At 57.2% G+C, this 22,758-nt stretch overlaps 1 protein-coding gene across 1 annotated transcript; it reads right to left on the reverse strand.

Moving 5' to 3' along the window:
- Nucleotides 1-3,019: 3,019 nt before the first annotated feature.
- LOC125627344 (uncharacterized) lies at nt 3,020-5,923 on the reverse strand. The gene is made up of 3 exons (XM_075123346.1): nt 5,089-5,923; nt 4,066-4,241; nt 3,020-3,712 (listed from the first exon to the last, which is right to left on the reverse strand). Exons 1-3 carry the CDS (start codon nt 5,228-5,230, stop codon nt 3,020-3,022), a joined length of 1,011 nt encoding a protein of 336 aa, XP_074979447.1. The 5' UTR covers nt 5,231-5,923.
- Nucleotides 5,924-22,758: the final 16,835 nt, after the last annotated feature.

Here is a 22,758-nt window from a genome sequence, read left to right on the forward strand (position 1 = left end):
GGCTGGAGCAGGCAATAGTTGGGACTCCTGGGTTCTATTACCAGCAGGAGAGGGGAGCGTGGTCTAGTGCTGAGAGCAGGAGACACCTCGGCCTCGCCAGGCTGGTTCAGACCTAGGGTCCATCCAGCCCTGTCTTGGACAGTGGCCAACATGCCCATCCCACACCTCACCCTGCCAGCTGGAGGAAGTCCACCCAGCACTATCCCACAATGCTCCTGCTCACCCTCAGAGAGCTCCAAGCACTGACTGTCACCGGTCAGGGCAGAGCGTCGTTGGGAAGGTCTTTAGCTGGTCTTGGCTCTGGCTGGCCCCCAGCCCAATCCAGGTAGCCCGAGAGCAGTGTGGGCAGGACAACATGCCCTCTTCTGGCTGCGTTTCTGCCTTGCCGGTGGTACAATGGTACCAAGCGACAGGGGGATGGGCCAGGGGGAGGTGTAATCACAGCCGCAGTGGCCATGCCTGTGTGTGCAGGAGACGTGCATCGCACGGGCACCAGGGTGGGTCCAGGAGCTGCTGAGAAAGTTCCCATTCCAAGCCACTAGGACACAATCTGTCCACATCCGATCACCACCCTGAGAGACCCAAATCGGGGACGGGGGTGGGGTAGTTGGAACATCTGCTTTGAAATCAGATATAGCACCCCAGGAAATGCCCAGGGTCACATTTTCCACCCTTGGGGTGAACTCCTGGCCCTACTGAGGTCAGCAGCAGTTTGCCATTGACTTCTATGGGGCCAGGATCTCCTCCCCACTACCTACTTCATGCCCACAACATGTACACCCGGACGTGCAAACTGGCATTTGCATGTGCAAAACACCCCCAACACGGTTTCAGGGGGTTGCACTCGGGATGAAGTGGGCCTGCTCCAGCTTGCTGGAGGCAGCATTGTCTAGTGGACGCAGCCTGGGGGCTATGACTCAGGAGACCTGGGTCCCTTTCCTGGTCTTGCCCCTGCTTTGCTGGGTGACCTGGGGCAAGTCCCTTCCCCTCTCCATGCCTCAGTTTCCCCTCCCACCCTTTGACTCTTGTCCAATGGCTCCTGGTATGTTAGCCAGGGTGAATACACTGCATCCCCAATGCCCTCTCCTCCCGCAGCGAGCCAGGAATGGACCAGGTTCTGCAGCATCGCCAGCTCTCCGGGATACCCTCTTGGGCCCACAGCCTAACACTCCCACCTTCCAGAGCCTCTGTGAGTAGCTACCCAACCAGCCACGGCTAGCCCACGCTGCGGGTCTCTGCCAGCAAGAAGGGCTGCGCCCCACCCTGGATCCATGAGCGGGGGTCACGGCCCTGCTGCAGACCCGTAGCAAGGCCCCTGAGCGAGGGGGGGGGGGGATGGATCAGCCCGAGGAGAGAAGGGCTGGGGCTTCCCTCCCTGCGCCCACAGAGGGCAGAGCAATTCAGCCAGCGGCAGCCAGTTCTCTTCTCAGGCCACGCGCTGGGGGCCAGAGGGTAAACCCCCTCCTGGATGTGTCAGAGGCTCTGGAGCAACCGTGTCAGGCACCCACGCCCTGAGGCTGATGGGCGACCGTGCTCCGGGCCCCTCTGCAGCTCCTGGTGTCGAGCCTCAGATAGAAGAGACACCAGGACCCAGCTCCGTGAAGGACCCGGCTCTCCCCAGACCAGGGCTGGCTGGGCACCCCGGAGTCCTCTGGCCAAGCTGGCCAACGCACCTTGTCTGGAGCTGGGGGCACCATGCCAGGGACCAGGCGGGGAGGCCAGCCGCCATCCAGTCCTCAGCCTCTGCTCATACAGCCAGGGGGCCGGGGGACCAGCTGAGAGTAGCTTGGGCTCTCCACCGCCCTCAGCTGGGAGCAACTTTCACCTGCTTTCCCCTGGGACAGAACCAAGCCCCCAGCTCCTCCCTGTCCTGTTGCTGGCTGTTAGATGCCACGGTGGGAGCTGAACAGATAATGAGAAAATGCGGGGGGGGGGAATCCCCTGGCTGGGGGCGCCTCTATCCTCCCCCTTTACCTGGTAAGATGCTGGTTCCACCTGCACCATCCAGCTCTGCTCTGAGGCGTGTCCATGGCCCCTGCACCCCTCATCCTGGCACCAGCCTGCCCGCCCTCTAGGCTCCTGGGGTGCAGGGTACCGGCGCCCCTCCTCCAGGGCTGACCCACACTCCCCCTCTGCTCCAGCTGGCCCAGCCCTTCAGTGCTCATGGCGGAGCCCCCAAGAACAGCCGGGGGACGATTCCTCCTGGGGCGTATCGCTGGGCGACCGATTGATGTAAGGACGTGGTAACTGTTGTCCAAGCTCTGCTCCCAGGACTGCAGGCTGGGAACTGGCTGCTGGCTTGTTTCACTGAATGGGGGGGGGCCTTCCATTGGCCAACCAACCCTCCACCCCATAGCCCACTGGGGCACCTGGTTAACCCTCGCAGGACCGCTTCACTCCAGTAATGAGCTGTGGGGCGTGAGCCTCTGCACCACTGCCCCCTGGTGGAGAGAACGGGATCTGCTGCTCTGTGTGTCAGAGGCTCCAGACTGCTGGGAACCTGAACCTCAAAACTCAGGGGAAGCTGCTTCAGAGGAAGCAAAGGAGAACCAGGGTCCCCAGCCCCACTATCCCCAAAGGGGTAGGGGGAAGGCGGGGAAGGGTGAACTTGCCCCTCCCCCACTCACACCCCCCCTAAATGGGCCCTGGGTTCCCCGCCCCACCTCTGGTATCTTCAGAGGGGTCTCAGCTGGTGTCTCTGGGCTCTTTGGGGGAGCACTGAGGCCAGGGCCCCCCCGGCAGCAAACATCAGCGCAGTCTGGCTGGCTGCCCACAAATGGTCCAGCAGCAGGGGGCTGGAACTGTTCATCCCAGGTCCCCTGGGGCCAGCGTGCACCCCGGTCCCTGGGCCCCGCCCTGCCAGCACCCCGGGGAGCAGGGGCGAGCCGGCGCGGCCTGGAACCCAGACGCTGGCTAAAGACGAGCAAGGGAGGAATTCAGGCAAGGGGAAAGGCCATGGAAGCCATGCGGGAAGGGATTTTATTGAGACGCACCCATTTTATTGAGACACACAGACAGTCTATTCGGCCAAACCCACAAACCCCCCATCCCCATCCTGCGTCAGCACGGAGCTCGCAGGGCAGGAAACCCCCCCACACCCAGCCATCGCCGCTGGGCTCCTGCCCCGGTGGGAGTTCACACAAGCGACGCGACACAACTGGGTCTCAGCCCAGCCCGACGTGGGGCTTGCGGGTTCAAAGCAGGTCAGGGTGGGCCCGGTGTGGTGGATCAGGGCGCGGGGTGGTAGTGGGGCGAGCTGGTGCGGAACGGGGCAGCCCCAGCCTGCCTGGCTCCTGGCAGGTGTTTGGGTCACTCCATCCGGCCAGGGACCGTACCCAGCCGGCCAGTAGGGCGGAAAGGGGAATGCCGGCAGATAGCTCAGTCTCAGGTTGCTCCTCGGCCCAGCGAGGCCTCCACTTTTCAGATCTGTCCCTGGCCACGTCCCCTCCAGAGGCCAAATCCCGCTGGGCACTGGCTGAGGGTCCCCTGGGGGATACCGGGAGGGCAGCACCGCACCACCCCGGGCCTTCTTCGCAGAGGCCGGGAGATGCTCTGCTCCTGGCGGGCTGCCCTCGGCCACGGGCCGGAGCCTCGGCCCCAGCAGGGAGCGCCCCGCTGCGCTGTCTGCCCCCCTGGGGCTCGCCGTCTCCCCCAGGTCCGGCTGCTGACGCTGGCCCTTGCGGAACTTGGCCCGGCGGTTTTTGAACCACACCTGGCAGGGGAGGGGCCAAAGGGATGATTAATGACTCAGCCGCTGTCGGCCAGCGGCCTGCACCGTGCACGTGGGACCCACCCGCGCTTGCTGGGGCGTTCTTCCCCCTCAAGGGGGGCACAGATCTGCCCAGAGGCATGACAGCACCATGGTTCCCTGCCCCACACAGTCTAGATGGAGGGGGAGATACAGGCCAGTCCCATGGGGCTGGGGAGGCAGAGGGACCCGAAAGGGTAAGTTCCTGAAAGAGCCAGACCCCCCCAGCCCAGCTCCCAAGGGAGCCACTGGCAGCCCAGATCCAGCCCGGTCTGAAGCTCCCCAGGGCGTGGGTGCAAGGCGCCCGTTGGGGTTACCTGGACCCTGGCCTCGGGCAGGTTGACGAGCACAGCCAGCCGCTCCCTGGTCACCGCGTCGGGGTAGTGGGTTTTCTCAAAGGCTGTCTCCAGTGCCTCCAGCTGGGAGCCGGTGAATGCCGTGCGGCTCCGGCGCTGCTTCTGGGGGATCCCGTAGCGTGCTTCCAGCAGGAGCTCTGGGGAGCAAGGAGAGGGACTGGAATGAAAGAACTCAAATCCTCAGTGTGGAGTCAACTCCTGGGGCCTGCCCTGCCACAGAAAAACAATCCTCAGAAAGCACCTCAACATGCTTCACTTGAGGTCATCCACCCACCACTGAAATGCAGCCACCTCTGGGGTAGGGCATGGCAGCTGTTTCACAGCCCACAGCAATGCTGCACAACCAGTTAGAAGAGAAGCTGAAGAAGACTTCTCGGGGCAGATCTGGGCAGGGCCAATGGCATCGCCCATGCTGGAATTTGGCCAGGACACCTGAGTTCAAATTCCTGATCTTGTGAAAAGTAAAGTGCCACAGGGACCTTTAAGGACCTGATGCCCCTTCCCGCCGCAGCGCAGTGCCCCACACACCACGATGCAGCTGGCTCAGACCCCTGTGGCCAGCAGCATGTCTTACCCTAGCGGCTTTCCTTGGAGGCTTCCCAGCTACCGAACCCGCCTGAGGCCCGACCATTTATTCCTACTGGGGAGCAGAGCGGGACCCCGTCGTCCCAGCTCAGGGAGAGATCTCCAGTACTGGACACTACCCACACGGAGAGGTGGGGGCAAGGGCCAGCTCAGGGGTCCCCATCTGGTACATTTCCTATAAGGAACGTGACTGCAATAGGCCAGGTGTGTCCGTGGGTCCTGGCCCTGCGTCCTTAGATCACAGCATCACGGGGCTAAGGCTGCTGCTCTGGCCCCCAGCACTGTCCGGGCAGCTCCCAATCTTTGCTGCAGTTCTCCGCACAACCCCGGTAAATTGGCAACGCCTCGCGCCACGCCCTGCTCCCCCCAAGCCAGACCCCCGCTCCTCGCCCACCCTACCTGCTAGCCGATCCACCACGCTCACTGCACGCAGGGAGGAGGGCTGTGGGGCCGGGGAGGGCAGCAGCTGGTTCAGGCTGTAGTTCAGGGAGAGGGGGTTCATGCTGCCGAGGGTCTGAGCACCCTCGCCGAGGTAGTACATGGAGGGGCCCAGCTGGCAGCCGGGGGTCTCACACCAAGGCCCTGGAAACAAAAGGCAGCTTTAAAATATAGTCACCGTAAAGAGAGCAACTCAGCTGCACCCCAGCGGTCGTGTAGGGAGAGGGGGGAGCATCCGGGGTTCTGCCTGGGGGGTTGGGGCAGCAGGGCAGTGCCTGGCAGAGAGAGGGAGGACAGAGCATGCCAGTGATCTCCTAACGCAGAGATTTGGGCCTCAAATATGTGGCCTGAATTATTGTTTATTCTTTGTATTCCAGGAACATCTAGAGGCCTTGGCCAAAGCTCGGGGTCTGGCGCGCAGGGTGCTGTACACCCAGGGAGAGGGAGACCCTGCCCTCAGGGAGCTGACAGTTTAAATGGATCAGACAGGCAATGGGTGGGAAGGGAAACTGAGGCACGGAGCACGGCTGTGACTTACCCCAGGTCACCCAGCAGGTCACAGGTCACACTTCGAGCCCTCAGCTATACACACGTCTATCCACCCTGGTGGTGGGTGTCTGTACTTACCAATTCCACAGACCCCCTTCATATGGCCCTGTACACACAAACGGACCCTCGCCGTGCCCCTCAGGGTGGGACAGAGCCCCAGATCCCCCAGGCCGGCAGCTGTGACGCCAGCCCTTGGCATAAACGGCTTCTTCCGTCACCGAGCTCCCCTTTATTTCTGATGCCAACCGTTCTGAACCAATCAGAGCAAGGGGGGGCGGTCGGTGTGGAACAAGGCCAGCTAAGAGCAATGCCCCTCACCCACATCCCGTGTTTCTTCCCCTCCCCAAGCGCCCCACATGCTCAGTGCATACATGGGGGTGAGGGTATGTGCACATGCCTATGTCTGGGGAGTGCTTTGTACCCAGGATTCCTAGTAATATGCCTGCGGGCTCCCCAAAACCATCCCCCCCTCCATGGCATTTATACACGCAATCCCCCCTTGTCTCAGAACTGCCCTTGGGCAGCATTGATCCAGATGATGCTTTAGCCCTGCCTGATAAACCAACGATCCATCCACCAGCTCTGCTGCACTTCTCTGATCTCCAGCCAGTTCACCAATAACTTCCTGTAGGCAGGGCACCTCTGGGCAGGGGAAGTCTAGCCCAGTGGTTAGGGAATGGCACTGGGTAGGTCCAGGTTCAGTCCCCTGCTCCATCACAGGCTCCCCATGTGACCCTAGGATATGTGAACTCTGCACACCCAGTCCAGGTGCTGACTTCAGGTTTGAGCCCAAGCCCTTCTTCTGTCCACACACAAATCAGCCTGAGTCAAGTCAGCCAGGACCAGGTCCTAGAGCTCTGTTAGTGGAGTGGGTCAGAGCCCAAGGCTCCCAGAGATTTGGTCCGAGCCCTGTCATTTCGCCGTGTGGATGCAGCTTAAGCTGCAGAGCCGAGTCCAGTCTGGGTAGCGCAATATGGACGTATGTGAGACCCGGGTCCAGCAACTGAGCCCAGGTTCACAAAGCAGTGTGGATGCTCAAGCACAGGCTTGGAATCCCCGACACCACAGACCTGGGTTTACAGTGCAGTGCAGGGTACATCCACACTGCAGAAAACCACGGCAGCGAGTCTCAGAGGCTGGGTCAACTGATTCAGGCTTGCAGCACGGGGCTAGGAACAGCCATGTGGACGCTCGCACTCGGGCTGGAGCCTGAGCTCTGGGCCCTATTTTTAGCCCCATTGCACAAGCCCAGATCAGTTGACCCGGGCTCTGAGACGTGGCGCCGCGGGGATTTATGGCAGTGTAGACGGACCCTCAGTGTCTGAGCTCCTCTTTTGTGAAGTGGGGAGAGCAGCACGTCTGGAAACGAACCGTTTCATCCCCGTCTTGTTTGATAAGGTACCGACGTTTCCTCTCGGCTTCCTTTGGGCTAAGCGCATTTCGGCGTTTCTGTTCGTAAGATGACACTGTCTTTACAGAGCCCCTGGTCAATGTTATTTTAATATTTCCCATTACGGGACAGCGTTTCCACCTTATCAAGAGGTCCAAATCAACTGGTTTTTGGAATTTCTGTTTTGCTGAAAATTTCGACGTTTCATCCCGATTCAGGACATCAATTCCATTTTCCAGCCCACTCTAGAGCTAACCTTTCCTACAACGTTCCCCCCACCCCTCCACTTAAAGGGCCAGCTTTCCACTTCTCAGAGTCACGGCAGCTGTCACCTGCAGGCCTGAGCAGAGGCAGGTGGAAGAGCAAAGGGGGCTGGCTGGCCATGGGGCAGCCCTACTCTGGTGTAGAACCAAAGAGAGAGGAAAGGCGGGCGTGGTCTCCTGGGGTCCCATGGGGATAATGCTGTGATACCTTTTGCCTCTCGGTACCCGGGGCCTGAGCCTCCATTGCCCTGCAGCTAGTGCAGTCGTGCACGCTAGTGCAGCGTGCGTGCAAAGCATCACCGTTCTGTCTGGAAGCATTCACGCCCACCTTGCACGGCTGTGACTGCACACGGCTGCGAGGAGCACCGGGGAGTCAGGTCCCCGGCCTCTCCACGCCCAAGGGGCTGAGGCCGAAGGGCAGCCAGCAGAGCTGTGGGCGGGAATAGCAGGGGGCTGCAGATCAGGAGTGAGGGGCATCAGCAGAGCTGTGTGTACGGGGAGAGCCCAGGGCTGGCATAGCAGGAGCACGGTGGGCAGGATCGGAGGGCAAAGCTGGGGAAAGGGAGCCTGGCACTGCATCTCCCCACTCTGTGCCTGTCTCTCCCCGCCCGATCCATCCCCCGCTTTCGGGACCACCCAGCTGACACATGCTGATGACAAAGGGTCGTTTTTCTTGAGGCACATGGGCTGCTCCCTGTCCCACCCTCCCTCCGGCAGAGGGGAGTCCAGGCCTGTGTGATCAGCACCCACCCTAGGCACTGGGCTGGCAGCTCTCCGATCTCCCTGGCGCATCCTGCTTCCTGGGGGCTCTGCTGACCGTATCACCCTGAAACACCCCAAGGATCCCCCACATCCAACCCCCCCCCCCCCCCCGCAGGCTCTCTCACCTCTTCTGACCTGCCCAGGAAGGACACCGGCCTCCTCTTCTCCCCACGACAGAGGGCCCCAGGGCTATGGGGAACCACGGCCAAAATTTCTCCCAGCTTCTCTGCCCTGGGCTATTTAAAAGGGATCAGCCCATACCCCCCTCTGCCTGTTGCAGCCGCCAACCAATGGGGCTGGGGGAAGCCTCCAGCCAGATTAGGGATTTGGTTTTCGTCCTCTCCAAAGGGAATCGCAATGGTTTCTAAGCTGGGCTCAGCTCATGGGGGTCCCATTATTCCCCATTCAGGCTGTGGATTAGACGCAGGCAGGGGTGGAAGAATGCAGAGGGTTGGGCTGCGGACCCCCACCCCTCTCCACCATCCCCTCCCCCCGCACCCTCTTGCTGGTTCGGTTGTTCGACAGACGGCAGGTGGCGTTGCCTAGTGAACAGGGCAGCTGAGGACTCCTGGGTTCTACTCCACTGGCCTCCTGTGTGACCTCGGGCAAATCATTTCCCCTCCCGACCCCACACACCTCCGTACCTCAGTTTACCCAGCTATGGAATGGGCATGGCGAGCATGGGGCTGGGAGTTCCTGTCTGCCGAGTGCAGCCTGTAACTGCAGAGCATTGAGATCCTTCCCCGGCGGGCTGTGGGGAGAGGGAATTTAAAAGCTGCCCCCAGACTGCAGGGCCCATGGCAGTGGTGGGGCTGGAATGGTGTGAGTCCTACCAGGTTCGCACACACAAACATGGGGGGACACAGACACAAACACAGGCCATCGCAGCTAGTGAGGATTTTCGAGTCGGCGAATCAAACAACAGCCCTTCCCCTTCGCTGCCAGCTTTCCATGAAGCCCTCGAAGCGCTGAATCAGTCTGATGTTTTGCAGTCGCACGTAACAGCCCAGCCAAGACCAGGCGCTGCTCAGGCCCAGACTGAGACTCAGCCCCCACTCCGCCCGCCCCCCCCCCTCCCCCCCGGATCTTCCAGTCCACACGGACAAGACAAAGGACTCACTAACTCACTCCTCTCCTTCCAGGCTGGCAGGGGCACCCCAGGTCCCACGGCGAGTTAGCAGACAGTTCGGGAACCCAACGCCCCTGCTTCTTAGTCCAGTGCGGTCCCCCCCACACATCGAGCTCACAAAGGTCCCATAAGCCAACTTTTGGTTCATGGAATTTCATACAGAACATTTTGCTGCTTCTTTTTGCATGGTTTTGCACCCCCTGAACAACCAACCCTACAATAAAAAACCAGTGTACCCAACCTAGATCCCACAAGGCACCCTACAATAACAAACCAGTGTCTGGAGGCCACGGTCTTATGAGCAACCCTACAATAACAAACCAGTGTACCCAACCTAGATCCCACAAGGCACCCTACAATAACAAACCAGTGTCTGGAGGCCACGGTCTTATGAGCAACCCTACAATAACAAACCAGTGTACCCAACCTAGATCCCACAAGCCACCCTACAATAAAAAACGGTTACTCACCTTTTGTCACTGTTGTTCTTCGAGATGTGTTGCTCACGTCCATTCCAATCATGTGTGCGCGTGCCGTGTGCACGGCCGTCGGAAAGTTTTTCCCCTAGCAGCACCCGCTGGGTCGGCTGTGGAACCCCCTGGAGTGGCACCTCCATGACGCTCAATATACGACCCTGCCGACCCGGCGTCCCTCCGTTCCTTCTTGCCAGCTACTCTGACAGAGGGGAAGGGGGTTTGGAATGAACGTGAGCAACGCATCTCGAAGAACAGCAGTTACGAGAGGTAAGTAACCGGTTTTTCCTCTTTGAGTGCTTGCTCGTATCGATTCCGGTTAGGTGACTCCCAAGCCTACCTGGGCAGTGGGGTCAGAGTGAAGGAAACGCGGATTGTAACCGCTCTACCGAAGGCCACGTTGTCCCTGGTGTGCCGGATGACGGCGTAATGCGAGGTGAAGGTGTGCTCCGAGGACCACGTCGCCACCCTGCAAATTTCCTGGGTCGGCACCTGGGCCAGAACCACCACTGATGAGGCCTGGGCCCTAGTGGAGTGCACGGTGAGAGCTGGGGTCGGCAGCCCGGCCAGCTCATAGCAAGACGTGATCCAGGAGGATATTCTCTGCGAGCAGACCGGGAGGCCTTTCATCCAGTCCGCCATGTTACGAAGAGCTGGGTCGATCTTCTGAATGGCTTAGTGCGCTCGATGTAGAAAGCCAGGGCCCTGCGGACATCAAGGGAATGCAGCCACTGTTCTCGGGGACCAGCATGAGGTTTCGGGCAAAAGACGGGCAAGAAAATGTCCTGGCTGGTGCGGAAGTTTGACATCACCTTGGGGACGAAGGCCGGGTGCGGTCTGAGTTTCACCTTATCCCTGTGGAAGGCCATGTAAGGCAGTTCCAAGGTGAGGGCCTTCAGCTCAGAGACGTGCCTCGTGGATGTAATGGCAACCAGGAAAGCTGTCTTCCAGGAAAGATACAGGAAGGAGCACGTGGCCAGTGGTTCAAGCGGGGGCCCCATGAGCCTCGAAAGGACCAGGTTACGATCCCACGCAGGGATGGGCTGACGGACCTGAGGGTATAAATGGTTTAAGCCCTTGAGAAAGCGACCGACTATCGGGTTGGTGAAGACAGAGCAGCCAGATGCGCCCGGGGGGAAGGCCGAGATGGCAGCGAGGTGAACCCTTCCGGAGGACACCGCCAGGCCTGGCTGTTTCAGGTGCACGAGGTACTCCAAAATGAGGGGCACCGGCACCTGGAGGGGGGGTGTCACACCAACACGAGAATCTCTTCCCTCGCCAGATCGAGGGACATGGTCGTCCCCCTCTATTCGACATTGGTGAGGCCTCATCTGGAGTGATGTGTCCAGTTTTGGGCCCCACACTACAAGAAGGATGTGGATAAATTGGAGAGAGTCCAGCGAAGGGCAACAAAAATGATTAGCAAAAAGAAAAGGAGTACTTGTGGCACCTTAGAGACTAACCAATTTATTTGAGCATGAGCTTTCGTGAGCTACAGCTCACTTCATCAGATGTTTACCGTGGAAAACGGTAAATGTTTCCACGGTAAACATCTGATGAAGTGAGCTGTAGCTCACGAAAGCTCATGCTCAAATAAATTGGTTAGTCTCTAAGGTGCCACAAGTACTCCTTTTCTTTTTGCGAATACAGACTAACACGGCTGTTCCTCTGAAAAATGATTAGGGGTCTGGAACACATGACTTATGAGGAGAGGCTGAGGGAGCTGGGATTGTTTAGCCTGCAGAAGAGAAGAATGAGGGGGGATTTGATAGCTGCTTTCAACTACCTGAGAGGTGGTTCCAAAGAGGATGGCTCTAGACTGTTCTCAATGGTAGCAGATGACAGAACGAGGAGTAATGGTCTCAAGTTGCAGTGGGGGAGGTTTAGATTGGATATTAGGAAAAACTTTTTCACTAGGAGGGTGGTGAAACACTGGAATGGGTTACCTAGGGAGGTGGTAGAATCTCCTTCCTTAGAGGTTTTTAAGGTCAGGCTTGACAAAGCCCTGGCTGGGATGATTTAACTGGGAATTGGTCCTGCTTTGAGCAGGGGGTTGGACTAGATGACCTTCAGGGGTCCCTTCCAACCCTGATATTCTATGATTCTATGATTCTATGATACGTGGCCCTAGTGGATGGCTTCCTGCTGCCTAGTAGTACCTGTCTTACTTGGTCTGAACTCAGAAGCTCAGTGGGGTTCAGCCCTGCAGCTTCCAGGCCGTGAGGTGGAGGGACCGTAGGTCGGGATGGCAGAGGTGACCGTGGTCCTGAGTGAGCAGGTCGGGGAGGAGAGGCAGCGTGACCGGTATGTCCACCGACAGCTCCAGCAGCGTGGGGTACCGCAGGGAGCGGGCAAGGCCACTCCGGAGCTACCAGAATCACTCTCGCCCCCTCCCTGCGGATTTTGAGCAGGACCTTATGCCCGAGAGGGAACGGAGGAAGGGCGTAGAGCAGGTGACCTGTGCAGGGCAGCAGGAACGTGTCCATGAGGGATCCCGGGCTGCGGCCCTGGAAGGAGCAGAACGCTGGGCAGTTCCTGTTGCGGTGGGTGGCAAACAGGTCGATCTGGGGAAACCCCCACCGTTGGAAGATGGGGTGGATGACCTCTGGCCGGAGAGACCACTCGTGGGTGTGGAAGGACCTGCTGAGGCGGTCCGCCAGTGTGTTCTGGATCCCTGGAAGAAAGGATGCTACCAGGTGAATGGAGCGGGCTATGCAGAACTCCCACAGTCGAATGGCTTCCTGGCAGAGGGGCGAGGAACATGCCCCTCCTTGCTTGGTGATGTAAAACATGGCTGTGGTGTTGTCCGTGAGAACTGTCACGTAGCGACCTTGCAGGTGGGCCTGGAAGGCTCGGCAAGCAAGGCGCACCGCCATCAACTCCCTGACGTTGATGTGGAGGGAGAGCTCGGTCTGTGACCGCAGGCCCTGAGTCTGAAGGTTCCCCAGATGTGCCCCCCACCCCATAGCCGACGCGTCCATAACCGGGGACAAGGAAGGCTGGGGGGCTGTGGAAGGGGAGCCTCCTGCACACCGCTTGGGGGTCGAGCCACCAGCCAAGGTAGGCGAGGACCTGTCCAGGCATTGTGACCACCGAATTCAAGCCAGATCTTCAGCCTTGCAGAGACTCAGGGGTTTAGTGATCGCTTTGCAGCAGGGGGGAAGGCTGAGCGCATGGGGTGACCCTCTGCTGGGACACAGAACCTGTGGGTTTGTTGCTCTGCCATGTGCCCCCCAGGTGACCTTGGTGCAGTGACGTGGGGCCAGTTCAACTCCCGGCACGCTGAGTTCTTGTGACATTCTAGCCCTGACTGTCTTGCCTCAGTTTCCCCTCCGTGGAATGGGGATAAATGCCCTGTCTCCTGCCATTCATCTGTCTGGGCTATTTATGCTGGAAGCTCATTGTAGCAGGAGCTGCCTCTCACTCTGTGTCTGTCCAGCACCATGGGGGCCCGATCGGCGCGGGCCGCTAGGAGCTGCTGGTCTCATACAAAGTCCAATGCTCCTGGCAGTGCTACCGACGAAAATGAAATGATCTGACGGCAGCTTTGGTTTCCATTCTCCCGACCGGCAGCTCAACCGCACATCGTCGAACACCAGCACTTCCCCGTGGGAAAGGATATCAGCCAAACCGCATGTGCCAACGGGTACCTTGTCTGGGGGCAAATATCCCTGCCCCCTCCAGGCTGCTCCCTCGGAGGGTCTAACGTCAGAGCCTGGGGCTGGGGGGTGAATACAAAGGGCTGCCCTTGCCACCCAACCAGAACCTCTTGTGGCTGCCCACAAGAACCTTTGTGGCTTGAGTCCTTCTCCTCCCACTGCCCAGCCGTGGGGTCGCAAAGCAGGGAGAAGTTGGGATGAAATCCTGCCCCCCCAACCCCTGTTTTAAACAGCAAATCTGTGCTAATCCCCCAGGGTGGCTGGCAGACAAAGGTCCCTTGGCCCCTAATCCCACCTCTCACTGAGGGCCAGGGAATTGTCAAGAAGGGGATCAGCTAATTGATTATTTAGCTCGAAGCTAATTTGCTCTGACAGCCAAAGAGCGGCCGCCAGAATGGACCAGTGCGATCGCTGGCAAAAGCGACTCACTGGACAGCCACCGTGAGCCAGGTGTAGGGCAGCGCGTGTGGGTAGGCATTGAGAACTGCCAAAGGGGCCGTGGCCATGCCAGACATGTGGGCAGCTCCAAAGGGCAGTTGCGGGGGGGGGGGAAAGGGGGGGCTGTCAAGGTATTTGGGGTTTGTGTCTCCCCCCGGCTCTGTTGTTATTGAAAAAAGAAATAACCGTGGAGCTCAGAAACTCAAATCTATTTCCTGAGTTCAGTCCCTGCCCCGTCCCCCTGCCCCCAGATGATCAGGTGTGCATTGGTGTGTTATTGTAGGGTCACTCGTGTGTGCTGGGCTGTGCAAGCTGGTTTGCTACCATAACGTTTTCAGGAGAATTAGGCTGTGTATACTGGGTTGTTATTGTAGGGTTGCCAACAAGAAGTAGGCACACATACTCTGGTTTGTTATTGCAAGGTGGCTTGTGGGAACAATATTGTGCACGCTGGTTTGTTATTGTAGGGTTGCTCGTAAGAACTAAGCCTGTGTACACTGCTTTGTTCTTCTTCGAGTGCTCGCTCATATCGATTCCAATTAGGTGTGTGCGCCATGTGCTCGGCCGTCGGAAAGTTTTTCCCCCAGCAGCTCCCGTCGGGTTGGCTGTGGAGTCCCCTGGAGTGGCGCCTCCATGGAGCTCAATATATGACCCTGCCCACCCAGCCCTCCCTCCATTCCTCCTGACTGCCCGCGACGGTCGCTGGAACCGTGGCATCTTGCTTAGCAAGTTCTCCACGTTTCCCTAGCTTGAGTCTAATAGTAGCCGTTCTTTCTTGTAGCTTCTTTTTTGTTTTGTTGTAGTCAGGAGCAGTTGGGTTGGGGGCTTTCCCCTCCGCCCCGACTGCTCTCCCTTGGGAGGGCCCAAGCCCCCGGGATTCAAGCCCTGCAAGTCCTGCTCTAAGCCCAGTGCAGGTGCAGTCCCAACCCCACCTGGTCAGGCTGGGTCTCCTCCTCAACGTGGAGAAGTCAACCCTAGAACCAATCCAGAGGATGGAATTCCCTGGGGCGGTGCCCGCGTCCCGTTTCTGAGCTATCGTGGGCGTCATTCCAGTTCGGCCTTGTCTACACTAGAAGGGATTGCTCGTATAACTAGGCTGGGCCGAATTCAGGTCCTAGTTTTTACCATTGTGACCGAGATCAACGTTCTGTTTGAAGCTTTTTTTTTTTTTTCTGATTTAAATGTTCACACTTGTGCAAAATTATGGGTTTTAAGCATCCCCCCTACCCCCCGATTTGTATTGATTTAAATTTTCACAGTTGTGGGAAATTATGAGGGGGGGTCGCGGGGGGGGACAGACAATAATGATTTAATAACAGCAGATGTTGAGATCCAAAAAGTTAACACTTTGTAACCGCTAAAACGCAAACTGTTATCACATGGCAAAATATACAAAGCAAATACTCTTCAATCAAACTCCGCTAAGTTCTGAAGCAGTATGTTTCTCACTTTGTCTAGCCGTAAATTTTGACTGTTATTGATGGAAATATTTTTGTGTGTGTTTGGTGAAATCAACATTTTATCTAATCCTGCCAAGCCTACGGAGAGCTAAACCGACAAGCTGTCCTGGTGGAGATGCAGCGTTTGCCAATGTAGTTTAAACCAGTTCCCCGAACAGACTCATCTGTACCCATAGAAGGACTCATTTTGCTGGTATCGCTGCGTCTCCACTGGGCCTTCTGCTGGCGTAGCTGTGTCGGGCAGGGACATGGAGTTTTTTCCTGTTCCTAACAGACATAGTCATGCCGGGAAAACTTTTAAGTGTAGACCAGGCCTTTCTGAAAATGTGGGCGTTTCTGAGGTCATGGAGTGTCAGAACCGGGATTAGAACTCAGGACGCCCTGGCTCATGTCCCAGTGTACCCCGACACAAAGCAATTACAGCTGGTACCCGCCTGACCGAGCCCTCTGTCAGCCATGTCCTTTCCCACTGTGCTAGCACGTGGTGTATCAGACCTTAAAGCTCACTGCCCTACTTCTCTCTGGGTCATACAGTATCAAGGTTGGAAGGGTCCTCAGGAGGTCACCTAGTCCAACCCCCTGCTCAAAGCAGGACCGATCCCCAATTTTTGCCTCAGATCCCTAAATGGCCCCCTCAAGAACTCACAACCCTGGGTTTAGCAGGCCAATGCTCCAACCACTGAGCTATCCCGCCCCCATAGGGCATAGGGACATAGGGCTCCCAGACACTCCTAACACAGGCAGTGCATAAAGTCCTAGAGGACTTTTACTATAGGAATGCGACAACCACAAGGGATTCCCGTTGGTACAGTGTCTGGCAATGGCCAGACTGGGTCAGAGCAGGGTCCATCCAGCCCAGGGGCCTGTCTCCAACAGCAGCCAGAATCAGCTGCTGGAGAGGAAGGTGCCGCGATGGGGTAACCTGCCACCCACGGACTTTCCCCCATTCCCTGGTACTTAGAGGTCAGCTTAAAAGGGACCATAGGAGTGTAAGAGCCGGCCCTTGTGCTGTTCTATCTGAAACCCTCAGCATGACAGCATGCAAATACCGCCAGGCCCTAATTTAGGCTGAGCTGCGTAACCCCACCCTGGGATGCACGGAAGTATTACCCCCACTTTACTGAGGGAAACTGAGGCACAGGGCAGCTTGAGTGACTTGCTCCTGGTCACACTAGGAGTTGGTGACAGAGCCAGGAGTAGAAAAATGACGACGGTAAATCGATCTCAGGCTTCAAGGCTTCAGCCAGGTGTCTGCAGGGGTCAGGAAGGAATGTTTTCCCCCAGATGCACATTTGGCAAGCCGTATCCTGAGTCTTTTTTCACCTTCCTCTGAAGCATCAGAGATTGGCCTCAGCTGGAGACGGGACACCTGCGGGGTGGACCCATGCTCTGAGGTGGGACACAGAATCCTCTTTCTAGAGACCTGGCTGCTGGGTCTTGCTCACATGCTCTGGGTCATACTGTTGTCCAGCTCTGGGGTGGGGAAGGAATTTCCCCCAGGGTCAGACTGGCAGGGAGCTTGGAAATGCTCTGGTCTGAGTACAGGCTTCGGGGTTAATACAGAGGCTCCGGGTGAAATGCAATGGCCTGCGTTATACAGGCTGCCAGACCAGATGGGCGGATGGTCCTTTCCGGCTTAAAACTCTATGAAACGATGACCCCGGCTCTCCCAGGGCCCAGTCCACTAAACTCATCCTTCCTCCTCTGAACTAGAAAAAATGAAGCCAGACTTTGGGGGGAACCACTGAAAACGAAGGGCCGGAGCAAGAAGCCTGCTTGGGGGCAGGGGGTGTCGATGCAGCAGCTCGTCTGGCTGTGAGGAGGGACAGCAGATGTGTTTGGGGCTCCCGCTCAATGGGAGAATGGGCCATGACACACTGGTGTCACTCGGTAAAGAGCTTACCCTCTCCGCCATGCAGGGCAGAGCAGATTTCTCACCAGCCCCCCCAATTTCTGATCAATACTTTCCCGTCTCCCCCTCCCCTTCTGTCACTTTCAAGCCATGGCGTTAGCGGGGCCCCTTCCAGCCGCTCACACTTCTTAAGGGACCGGACAAAACGAGTTGAAGGCTTTTTAAAGACGGGATCGATCATCCCCGCTCACCTCTGACCCTGGGAGCCGGTTGGCTCTATGGAAAGAGGTCAGCTGCACAGACGCCCTGTGAAAGCAGCGCGGCGGGGACCCGGCTTCATGCTGAGCCGGCATTTGCCAGGAGAGCCCCAGCCAAAGCCAGCTCTTTCTTTACCAAAGGAGAAACGACCCCCACCCCCAATTAACCAACCCAGAGAGGTGACTCCCAGGGCACTGCAGTGTCCGGGTGTAACAAGGGCCCGGGAAGTGCTCCATGCTCCCTGCCAGACGAAGGCACTTTGCAAACATTCTCGGATTTATAATCCACTCATTAATCCAATGCTGCCCCCATTTCACGGAGGGGACCAAGGCACCCCGAAAGGATGTGACTCACCTAGGCTCACCCGGCTAGTCACTGGTATAACCAAGCAGGGATCTCTGAGCTCGCTGGAGTCCCCTGCTTTAAAGGTAGAATCAGTGAATCCACAGTTGTGCACATGGTCTTCGCGAGGGAGCGCACGCCCAAGGTCCAGCCCCAAAGGGGCGAGCGGCTACTGCTTGAGCTAAAGCAGCATCTAGTGGGAGGCATCCCTCTGTTAGCTGCTAGCGGTAAAGGGCCTGTGACACACGTGATCAGTTCCAATTCCAGGTAGGAGCGGGCCGTGTGTTTCCCTCTCTCACACCCACACCCAATATAGACATAAGCTTACACCCTGGGCTGCATTTGACCCCCAGCCGATGGTTGCTCTGGTGTGAACAACCACGCAAGGTGCAGGACGAAAGGAAACCAGACTCCATGTCCCGCTGGCTGGTTGCTAGACAGCATGTGCCCAGCTGTTGGGACTCGGGGGCAGCGTTCGCACTACAAAAGGGGAGCGGCACCAACCACACTGGGCACTTTAAACGAGGGGCAGAGTGGAAATCAAAAACCCTCTTCTCCTTTCCTGCGTCATTTGTATTGCACCAGTCACCACAGCATCCAGAGGCTGCAGCTGAGGAGAGCTCTGGCTGTCTGGCCACGTGTCCTCGGCGTCAGATTGTCTGTTTGTGGTATTGATCTCCCCCCGTCACTGTAATATCCAGCACCTTGGAGCCTTTCATGTGTTTATCCTCACAGCCTCCCCAGGAGGTAGAGCAGGGATGTAACTGAGGCATCAAGAGGCAAAGTGACTTGGCCAAGGTTACCCAGAAATCTGTGGCAGAGCAGGGTCTCGAATCCAGCTCTCCCAAGTTCCTTGCTTTCCAGGGACACAAACAGCAGCTCGGCCACCACGGAAGTCAGTGGCCTGTGGGCTCCTGGCTTCATCCATGCTTTGGAAACTCTCCTCCCAGATGCACTTTAAAAAGATATTAATTCTCTATGCCCGGTGATTAACCAGGCAGTACATTGCAGTGAAAGCCCGGCAGACAGCACTCTGGCACCAGCGTTCCAAGGGAAAGGAGGGTTAATGACAACCCCAGATCAGATTTCCTTTGAGCAAGGGACATTGCCCCCTTGGATCATGTGCCAGCCCCCCCTCGCCCACCCGCACACACTTCACACTGCAGAGACGAGCCCTGACAGCCCGATCAATCCCCCAGCAGGTCGCTGCATCCGTGACAACCCCGCAGACAGAGGGATCCCAGTGGCACGAATTGGCCAGTAAAGAGCTTACACTGAGAAATTAACTAAAGACAGGCTTTAAGACAGGCTCAGCCTCCCTGATCGATACTCTGCACCAGCACGACAGGACAAAGGGGTGGGAGGTTAATGCCGGGGCTTCCTGATCGGCCGGATCGATCAGCTCCATCACCTCTGACCTCGAAGGGAGCCCGGATGCCACTATCAACGGGCACAGACACAGGGGACAAGTGGCATCGCCGCATCTAGGTTTGTTTCAGCACCTCTTGTCTGAAGAGGAGGACTTGTGGCACCTTAGAGACTAACCAATTTATTAGAGCATAAGCTTTCGTGAGCTACAGCTCACTTCATCGGATGCAGCTTATGCTCTAATAAATTGGTTAGTCTCTAAGGTGCCACAAGTCCTCCTTTTCTTTTTGCGGATACAGACTAACACGGCTGCTACTCTGAATCTTGTCTGAAGATGACACAAATTCTTTCTCCGAGACCCTGTGCTGTGTCTTCATCCTGGCAGGTGCTGTTTGGCCATGAGTTTAAAGCAAGGCAGGTTGCTCCTGTGGTTAAGCCGCAGAGCCAGGACTCAGGAGATGTGGGTCCAATTCCCAGCTCTGACACAAACTCACTGCGTGACCTTGTATACGTCTTTTAATCTCTGCAGCTCAGCTGCCCACCACCAAAATGGGAAGAAGAAGCCTTCCTTTCTCTATTCAGACAGCCAGTTCTTTGGGGCAGGGCCTGGCTGCTGCTGCAAGACACGTAATAAATTATTATAAAGGAGACTTGGGAAAGGGTGGGTAAAGAACTGCAGGGTTTAGGTGTTTTTGTCGGTGCCTTATGAAGAATACAGAACCCTGAATATTTCTGCTCCTGCTTTTTGAACTTAAGAACAGCAGGGAGGTCAGGCCTTCCCTTCCCTGGATCTGCTGGAGGACTCAGAGATATGCATCTTGGGAGCTGTCTCTGTCCTTTGCTGAGCGAGGGGGTTCTGGATGTGTAACAGAGACCCTTGCTCTCAACCCTTACTCAGGTGTTTGAGTTAGAGGGGTTCGGGTAAAAACAAACGAAAAACGACACAGGGTTTTCGACAGCGTGAGTGAGCTTCCCTCCCCCGCCCACTTAACTGGGTCTCGCTTTGCTAACAATCCAATGAGGTCTGCAGCTGATCCAGTGTTCAGTGCGAGACAGGGTGAACCAGGTGTGTGTTTCCAACCCATATCGAGAACAAGAGCCTACTGACCCTTTGTAAAGCAGGACGGGCTGTTTTTCTAGCAGATCCGCTCTAGGAGTTACGGTGGGGGCTGGGCAATGCAGGAGATCAAACTAGGTGATCCCAGGGGTCCCTTCTGGCCTTAGAATTTATCAACCTAGCAGCAAACAGAGCAACTCCAGAGGCCTGGGCATAAGGTCCCAATCCCCGCTGATGAGCCCTGCTGACAGGACCTTCAGCATCTAAAGCACCAGCCTCTGCCTTTGAGCTAACAGCAATAGAAGGCTGTTATCCTCTATGTGGATCAGCCACAAGAGGGTGACCGGTCGCATTTGCCCAATGTCATATATAAAGCAGCAAAAAAGGGCAGAGACTGTAATCCTGACCTACCCACCCTCACCCCAGGGACATGTTTTCAGTCTCACACTTCCGTACAATCGGCTTCCTGAAGAGTCAGCCAAGAGCGACGTGCAGACCTGGCCTGGGGCTTGAAAAGCTTCTCCATAGGGGCTAGGGGAGCTGGAGGGCTTAATGCCAGTCCATAAAGGCTGAGAAGAAGGGGTGAGATGCAGACACAGGGGAGGGCCGAGCTCGAGGTGAGCCATGGCTTTTATGGCCCCCTAAGTAACCAGTGGTATTACCAAAGCCTTAACAAGCGTGTTAAATAACCCGCATTGCCGTGAGGTCATCTAATGGCCGATCATTTTTAATTTGAACTTTTCGCCTTAACCTTTTCTCAGTGCTGAATCAGCCTCCCCCACCAGCACTTTAATTCCTCCCCCATTTGGGAGATTGATGGGGCAGGAGTAAGGGAGCGTGGTCGAGGGGCTGGAACAGGAGCAGGGGCTCTGGGGTGAAGACTCCTGGGCACTCAGCCCAGCTCTGGGGCTGGGTGGGAGCTTGTGGTGAGCACAGGGGAACTGGGAGGAGGGTGTGGACTGGCAGGCCGGACTCCTGGGTTCTATTCCCCGCACTGGGAAAGAGTGGGGCCCATAGTTTAGGGGAAGAGGCAGTGAGGCCGGACTCCTGGCTTCTGCCCCGAGATCCGGGAGAGAGACGCAGGGGGCTGGAAGGCAGAGCGCTGCATAGCGCCGCTGGCCTGGCAACCCACGCTGGTTTAATGGCCCAGCAAGTGCGTTGAGATCTTTGGCTGACGGAGGCAATTGCTTTGGCCTTGAAGCTGCAGGCCTGGTGCGGGGCACACGCTGGTTGTGTTACACAGGCACAGGTGCCTGGTGTGTGAGTCTCAAGGCCCTGGCACATGTCTCCCTATGGCCCAGAGTAAAATCAGGGCAGGGCCTAGGTGCAGGAACCTTAGGCTACGGCTGCACTGAGCTCCACTCTCCCTTTGTCCCTGCCGGAGGACAGCAGGACTCCCACTAATACCGGATTGGGGCCCCCAGCACAGCACCCCACCCCGTGCTGCCCAGGATGACGCCCTGGTGCACAGCCACGCCTTTTCCTAATGCTGGAGTGTGTCCTTAGGTCGTGGTCTCCCCTGAGGAAACAGGAGTTGGATGGTGAGGTCAGGGGCCCCCTACTGCCGAGCTCCACTGGGCCAATCACACCCTTGGTTTTCAGAGCATTGATCACCACCAATTGCAGCTCAGTCCCTCCCCTTCCCCCTTGCTCTCCTCCCCCCAACCCAAAAAATAGCAAATCCTTGCCCCTTACCGCAGAGCCAGGGCCCTTTCCAAACACTCATCTTCCTACCAGCCCTCTGTCATCACCACCTCCATTGTACAGAGCAATGGAGAGTGAAGGGGCTACCCACGGGCACACAGCCAGGTTGGGGCAGGGCTGGGAGTGGAACCCAGGAGTCCTGACTGCCAGGGCGAGGCTGGGACTAAAAGGCCCAGCATCTCTGCAGGTGTAAGAAAGCCGCCACACTCTTCGTAACACAGCCATGGCTGCGGCGCAGGGAAGGCAGAAGTTCCTGTTGAAACCAGCCCCCTTGCCCGTTAGGCTGGCGGCTCCCCAGAGCTTGCTGCCGCATTTCCCCTCTCGCAGTCCCACCAGCTCCAGCTGGGCTCAGAAGGTAGCAGCACCGGCCCCGAGTCAGACTTCGATGTGTGATGTAGAAGTAAAATCAAGCTGTTGGGAGAGTTAATGACTGAATGTAGCTCAGTGGCCTCAGTTACGAACTGACAGGGGTAGGGGGCGCTAGGCTGGATGGGACGAGACATGCTGACCATGCACCATGTTTAAACAGCCTACAGGGGGGTTAGGGGAATTTGCTGCTGCTCACTAAATGTCATGCCTGGAGTTTCGAATGGCCTTGGTGCTCTTCACTTCCTAGCCAAACCTGTTGTGCGCTGTGCTGAGAATGGAAGTTCCACCCCAGAGTTGGCTGCATTTCAGTCACGGGTGAAACAATCCTTCACTCCATACCATTTGCCTAGTGCATTGGGGGTGTTTGATGAAAGCAAATGTCACCTTTTATCCTCCAGGCAGTTTACGGGGTGGACAGTCTCTCTCAAAGGACCCTTGACAGCAAGTGCTCGGTACAGACACCGAGAGCCCTAGACGTACTTAGCCTCATGGTCTTGGTCAAAATTTACCCTCTTGTCCACAACAATGCATTCTGGTTACCTGCCCTCCACCCACTGC

This window comes from Caretta caretta, chromosome 25 (assembly GCF_965140235.1).
Source record: "Caretta caretta isolate rCarCar2 chromosome 25, rCarCar1.hap1, whole genome shotgun sequence".
Taxonomy (NCBI): domain Eukaryota; kingdom Metazoa; phylum Chordata; order Testudines; family Cheloniidae; genus Caretta; species Caretta caretta.